This window comes from Humulus lupulus, chromosome 2 (assembly GCF_963169125.1).
Source record: "Humulus lupulus chromosome 2, drHumLupu1.1, whole genome shotgun sequence".
Lineage (NCBI taxonomy): Eukaryota > Viridiplantae > Streptophyta > Magnoliopsida > Rosales > Cannabaceae > Humulus > Humulus lupulus.
In genome coordinates this window covers 128,316,716-128,323,782 of record NC_084794.1, presented here as the reverse complement: position 1 = coordinate 128,323,782, position 7,067 = coordinate 128,316,716, and the positions used below count along the sequence as shown (strand labels likewise).

The following is a 7,067-nucleotide window of genomic DNA, read 5'->3' as shown; positions in this document are numbered from 1 at the left end:
CGTAAAAATTGTATGTTCATTTTATTTACGGTTTAGATCAAGCTTAACTCTCTCTTTTAAATTTCTTAATTCTTAGTTAACGAAAAACTGCGTCAACATTATTCATACCTTTAAACCTTATTATATAAAAAATTTAATTGACTAACCAAATTTCATTAAAAAAAAATTCATTTATTAAAATCCCAAATATTTGAAAAATATTAACTAATTTTTTCATCAAAGTTTTTTTTTTTTCTATCAAACTTGTTCACACTCTTTCTAGTTCGAGCTTTTAACAATCAACCTTTCAAGGTATAGTGGGCCACATATTGGGCCAGGTGCAGCTCATTTCTGTCCGATAATGGGCTTTAGCGGCAATTATAGCGGCCTAATGCAGATTGAGGAAAAGAGATGGGGAAGAGAAAATGAACTTTTTGTACAGTTTGCTATCCTTCTTCGTTGCCAAGAAACCGAAGCTCTGGTAATCTGTAATTGAGGCAAAGAGGAGTGCATATGCATATGCATAATCAGAATTTGATTTCATAACTGTTTTAATTTTAAAAATGATGTCTTCGGGACATATTCCTGAAGATCGAAGATCTTCTCCTCACTTCAGGTAATCCTATCAATCCCCGCTTTTGCTACTTTCTCTTAATCGCATTGTAGTTTATTTCTAAAAATTCTGTTTATTTCTCGAGAAATTTTTTGGATATTAAAAGCAAGATGTAATTGTTCCAGGTTTGTAACACATGTTGATATCTTGATTTACTATACCTGTTAGCCCTAGTACTTATTTTAATGTTAGTATGTTAGTCAAGATTCTACCAGCAGTGTTCCTTTTTCCTTATGAAATTAGGGTCTAAGTTTCTGTGTGTTTGTTATAGGACATATAATACTAACGATTGAACTAATGAGTGGCTACTCCTACTATATAAAAATGGTAGACTAATAAAAATAGAAAATAGAATGTTTATCAAAAATGTAAATATGTCATGACAATTGTATGGAACAGTGTTATTGATCATGGTTGAATTACTAGCACAATCTATCAAGTGTTAAGTATGTATTCTTGTTGCCAACTAATTATTATTACTATAAATTATTTGGAATAATTCTTTCTTAATTGTCATTATAAATGCGTTGACATGTGGATCATGATGAACAAATCACCCTTGGAATACAGAGCTTTTTTGTAATCTATTAGTTAGCAATCAAAGAACTAATTAGAAATTGACCGGACATGTTAAACTAGCTATTCAAGAATAGATGGAGGAGACGAATAAGAATTGCGTTTCTAGGTTGGTGTAATCTTGTGACACAGTTAAGGGTACTTGTTTCTTTGTAAGGGGCACTATTGACACTTGGGTTACTATAGAAGTTTTCATAAGACGCAAAAGTTCAATTTTGAAGGAAGATAGTGTATCTATATGGTGTAGTTATTCGGTTGTTTTTCCACTTCTCTTATCTTTTATATATATATATATATATATATGTATACATACATTTATTGATGAGGAACTAGTATCCTAGTCACACGTTGTTGTAGCTCAGCCTACTTCTTGGTTGTGTTTTCAAGCTCCTTAAGCTTCTTTTTTTTCCCTAACACTTTTCAGGGATTTTTTTCCCTTCTTGTTCATTCCCTTGTCCCTCCTTTGACCACTTTTCCTCTTTGAGAAAAAAATAAAAAGGAAACATCATAATGTCCAATCCAATATTTAAAAAGGCATTTTTGAGGCGGAAAAAAAAACGCACCAAGGCGTGCGCCTTGCTTAGCAGAGGTGAGGCGTACGCCTCAATGTAGTGAGGCGCTGAGTTGGGGTGGCTAAGGCGGAAATTGAGAGAGGCGCCTCAAGGGTGTATTTACGTAATGGGCTTTTTTATGCCCAAAAAGGCCCAAAATCAAATTAAAACACAACGGATCTAAATAGGCCCAAAAAAACTGATCAAAAGTTTGTTCTAGGATAGTAGAATCTAGGCTTCTAGTTCTAGAAACAAAAGTTAACTTTATTTTAGAAATGTAGATAATTTATTAGATATTTATATTTGAGTTTTATGATACATTTTATTGTATGTTTGAGTTTTATGATACACTTTATGGTATGTTTGAGTTTTATGATATTTCTTCTTCTATGTTTGAGTTTTGAGTTTTATAAGACACATTCATCTTACTTTATATCTTTAGGTGTTCTAAAAATATTTTTTTAATTAAATATTTGAGGCTTACGCCTCAATGCACCTTGAGGCGTACGCCTCACCTCACAAAAACAAAACGCCTTGAGGCGTAAAAGCGGTATTTTAAACATTGGTCCAATCTATAGTATTTTTTTCGTACACATGGTATTTTCATTCTTATTCCTAGTATGATTAATATTTCATTTGTTCTCATTCTGTGCTCTTTTAAACAGCGACTAATTGTACCGACAACCTTGTTTTATTGTAGGCACACCCCCATGCAAATTATTCATATTATTGGCAATTTCATGAGAATATGGTCAATTTATTCTCTGTACCGGTACTTGTCTCAGACAGGCGCTTCTGTTGTTCTTTTTCTCTTCACTTGTCTGGTCCCATCATCCATCCTATTTCTTGTTTTGCAAAAGCCTTGGAAGGGTAGACCGCTCTCAAATACACAGGTTCTTTGAATTTGTTACCTTTATTAGAATATGCATGAAAGAATATCAGCTTATATGATTGTTGTTGTACATATATCTTAGTATATTTATTGTTTTCCAGGTAGTGCCGTCTATAATAAATGGTGGCATAACGGCTTTATACTTCGTTTTATGGGGAAAAGGTCTTAAATCATGTGGACCTCTTAGGTAGTTTCATCTCGAACAAATTTCCGTGCTACCATTACATTGGCTGTTCTTATCAGCTATTTAAATTAACAGAAGTGTGATGTTAGTTGCCACATTTTTTAATTACAATAGTGTATGATTGAATTTTATGCTGTAAATGATATTAACTCTAGTCTTTAATAGTCTTGATGACAATGCCATAAATATTATCTTTACAGCAAAGTTATTTATGCAAACACACACAAGTTTGAAAACAATCGCTCCCTGGAGTATTACTTTTAGTTTGAGCACAAGTGCAAATCTTATATTTGAATTGGCATAGCTCCTCTGACAGTGACAAGAAAAAAGTTTAAGAATATCAAATTACTTTATATCCCTTGTATTCGGAACTGATTCCATACTTCTCTTTCTATATTATTTTAGAGCTATACTAGCAGAGTATGCTGGTGCTGTCCTTGGAGTATTGTCTGCACTGCTATATGGGAGGAGAGGACATGTTTGGAAAAAGGTAGTCCTCTTTTGTATGTGCTTGGTTGTCTGTGGATGACTGTTTTAGACCGCCAGCTGATATTTTTGTGATACTATATATTGATCATGTCATATCATGAACCTTGAGCGAATTTTAATCAAGAATATTTTTTAACCAAGGGCAGACTATATCATTCTTCTCTTAAGTAATTAACCAATTAAAATGTAACGCTAGTGCATGGGCTCTTTTCTAGCTATGTGAGATTGCTTGAATATTAAAACATAAACCACTGGATTGGTTGCCATAAGATAGTTTTTGGGTTCACATTCTGGTACTGCAGGAGGAAGTGACGTACCAGATCGAGTATGGTGACTTGTTATCAATGCAATGTCATTAAAATATAAGATTATCTCAATATTTTTACTGACATTTATTTTATCAGATTGGTGGGCTTATTGCAATGGTGACGTCTTTCTACTTCTTATCTCAAGGATGGGCCATGGAAACATATTCTCCATTCAATATCCTCTGTTTGATGTCTTGTACTTTTGGAATTAATCAAGTTCTTTTATAAGGCTCAAGAAATGAAATAATCAAGCTAATTGTGTTTTATAGTCAAGTATCCTCATAACTTTCTCCACTCCTTTTATTTTGATTAAACAATTGTCCCTTTTTGTGTATGGTGTTGAGAACTTAACTTGAATTTACCATTCAAAGATGGTCCTGATCCCGAGATTGAGACTGGAGAAGTTTTGGGCATGGCAGCAATGACTGTTCCAATATGTGCCGGAATCTTATCAGCACTGAGACGGGTGATTGCACGGCGTGTTTCACTTAAGGTGTTGATACATGGCTGTCCTCATATTTGTAGTTATCTTGCGCATACATTGATGACCTGAACTTCCTCAGATGTTATGTATCCTTCATTTTCAGTTAAATCATATTTTCTTACTTGTAATAACTTTATACATCTTCAGAATCAACTAAAAAGGCGACTTCATGCAATAACTATAGCTTCTGCAACATGTTTTCTATTTCCTGTGGCCATGTGGGACATGATCATAGTAAGTTTATTAATAACATTAGTGGTTCTATGTCAAAGTCATCAAGATTGACATTTTTTTGTGTCTTCTATTTTTATTTTATGATGCCTGGTTATTACTTCTTTTTGTTGTTCTTTATTCTTTAAGTTTCTTTTCTTTGCATCCTAATTTATTGGCTTCTTCTCTGTTGGAGCACCTAGGGATCACCTTCAAGTAGCAGTGAAAAGATGCCATTCTCTGCTTGGCCTTTCTTGAGCACCATTATATTTGGAGTTATCTTGATATTCTATGTGGATAGCATTGCAGAGGAGAGGTATCTTATACAAAAAATTGCAAGGCAGCTCTGGGGCTTTGACCACTGCTATGTTGAGATGCTTGCCTAGTTTTTCTGTCATGTGTTGTTACTTGTGTTTCCTTCCATGTTCTCTACTTTCTGGCATTGTAATAATTTTCAATTTCTTAATCTTATTAGTTAGTTGATATTTCATTGTGGTAATTTTACAACAATAGTCTTTTGCAAGAAACAAAATCAGTGTTGTCTTATCATACATAATATATATGTGTATGTGTATGTGTGTGTGTGAACATGTGGTCTTCTCTTCTTTTAAAAGTGTTACTTGATTTTTTTTCCACATTTCTACAATATAGTGCTATTGTTTTAATAAAAATGGTTGATTATTAGAAAGAAACCTCTTGCATTTATCTTTGTCATTTTTTTGAGGGCTTTCTTATGCTTTGTAGATTACACATGGTATTCTCTTCTCCAAGGCATTTAATGGTAGCTGGAGGATGCATAATTGTGATGGAAATCATTTACAAGTTGGACTTCTCTCTCGCAGGATTTATAATTTGCTGTCTAATTTTGGGCTTTGGTATGTTCACCACACTTAAATATTATTTGTACTGTCATTACTTGCTTCTGATCTTGTGTTTCAAATGTTAATTGTTTAACTTTCGAATAACTTCTGCTACTTTGTGTTTCATCATTTCTTTGCTGTGATATGTGCACTAGCTGGATTCAGCATTTAGCGGGGAGGGCATCTTTGTTATTTTTTAAAATTATTTATTCTGTGTGATTCTTGTATATATTTGTAGGGATATATGAAGCAACTTCTTTGGAACGAGGTAGAAAAGATTCTTTTCAAACCTCAGACATATCAAATGGGATACTGGAGGAAGAAATTCAGATGTCCTCACTTCCAACTTGAAGTATGTTTACTCTTTGATGCATGGTTTCTATTTATTTTTTGTTTACAAATTTTTTATACTTATGTTCATTCAAGTATTTATAGTACACATTAGTTGAAATTTGGGAGCTTCTATTTTTAGACAATCACTTGAGAATGTCATTGTTGATCTAATTTTAGTAATATTAATCATAGAGAATTTGAGCAAAACTAATAATGGAGGATTTTAGCAACAGCGATGGTCCAAGTTTGAAGCTATTGTCTATCAGTTTTTGAAGTGAAAGATGTGTTTGAAATTTTCTTAGACACTAGAGAGAAGTGATGAACTTTAAGCCTAGTGCTAAATTCAAGAGAACTAATGTGACTGTAGGTCTAACTTAACTTGTTCAAATACTCGACCCACTCTTCAAACATAAAAACTAAATTAAGATCTAATGATGCCTGAGTGTGGCCTGTGGGAGAGTTTTATGAGTAAATTTAGTAACAATTAACTTCTGTTGTAAATCCTTTGTAAAGTAGACAGTACTTGAAAACTGACTAAAAGTTTTTGACATTCACAGTGATTAGTTTAAAGTAATGGGTTGGAACTGGCCTTTATAATTTCTCTTAAATCCAACCGACCTTGTCCTCCCCAAATATTATCACTCTGTGATTCCTTGGGTAGAAGAGAAGTGGAAGTTATTTTCTTTTCTTTTTTGTCCTTTTTTATTTTTGTTTCCTTTATGCTGATTTAATTATTTCCTGCAGTTTTTTAGGGTTGAACATCTTGAATAGCAACTTTGCTGGCAGCTTTTGTCATACAACATGTTTGTCTTTTACTCACAGTTGTATTCGTAACTAGTGAAAGGAAATCATCGTGGAATTCCAGGTGAATTCTTTATTGTGGAACTGAAAGTAACTCCCAAGTTGTTAATGAGCAATCGTGTCATGTTGCATATTAGGAGATCAAGCAGTGTTAAATTATAGGATTGCTCAAAATTTCGACTCCAATAGTTTACCATCATCTGCCATGGAAATATACTAGTTCTAACTTGTTAAAGGCTTTTGTGAGAAGATTTCTCTTCAAATAATTGTCTTTTAGGAGTTTATAATGTTTGGCTAATAGATTGGCTAATAGATGATATACTAGTCTATAACCCAAGACATTTTCTAATCATAGATTCTATTTTGTTGTGAAGTTCATTTGTTCTAATAAAAAGCCAATTTTTTTTATATACATATATATATACCGTTGCTTGAGCAAGGAGGTTTCTTTGTATTCATTTTGAATCTGGTTTCTACAATGGAGCTATTGCAAAAGCAAGTTTTCATATTGTCATGATTTGTCATATATACATGTATTTTCATTTCTCTTCAACACATTTTAGAATGATTTAATCATGCAAAATATATATATTGAGCTTCTTAGGGTGGGGTCACTTTTGGTCCCACCAATGGGAGCGTTTTCTATTTTCGATACTTGGAGAATTATAATTTTTTTTCTATATAACAGCATACATTATAGTTATAAGGTATTCTACCCATATTTTAAAAAATTCTGAATAATTTATGGTATCGAAATCAGAGTTCAAATAGTCTGATTTACACACGT

At 32.9% G+C, this 7,067-nt stretch overlaps 1 protein-coding gene across 1 annotated transcript; it reads left to right on the top strand.

Moving 5' to 3' along the window:
* Nucleotides 1-364: 364 nt before the first annotated feature.
* On the top strand, nt 365-6,696 carry LOC133818490 (uncharacterized). The gene is made up of 11 exons (XM_062251389.1): nt 365-595; nt 2,420-2,612; nt 2,713-2,798; nt 3,201-3,285; nt 3,689-3,767; nt 3,955-4,085; nt 4,224-4,310; nt 4,490-4,602; nt 5,031-5,161; nt 5,385-5,498; nt 6,224-6,696. Exons 1-10 carry the CDS (start codon nt 543-545, stop codon nt 5,495-5,497), a joined length of 1,071 nt encoding a protein of 356 aa, XP_062107373.1. The 5' UTR covers nt 365-542; the 3' UTR covers nt 5,498; nt 6,224-6,696.
* The last annotated feature ends 371 nt before the right edge of the window (nt 6,697-7,067 follow it).

Coding starts and splice junctions, on each gene's coding strand:
- LOC133818490 (XM_062251389.1), top strand. CDS start 543: ATGATGTCTTCGGGACATATTCCTGAAGATCGAAGATCTTCTCCTCAC. Junction 3,768..3,954: donor GGAAACATATTCTCCATTCA/ATATCCTCTGTT, acceptor ACTTGAATTTAC/CATTCAAAGATGGTCCTGAT. Junction 5,162..5,384: donor CTGTCTAATTTTGGGCTTTG/GTATGTTCACCA, acceptor ATATATTTGTAG/GGATATATGAAGCAACTTCT.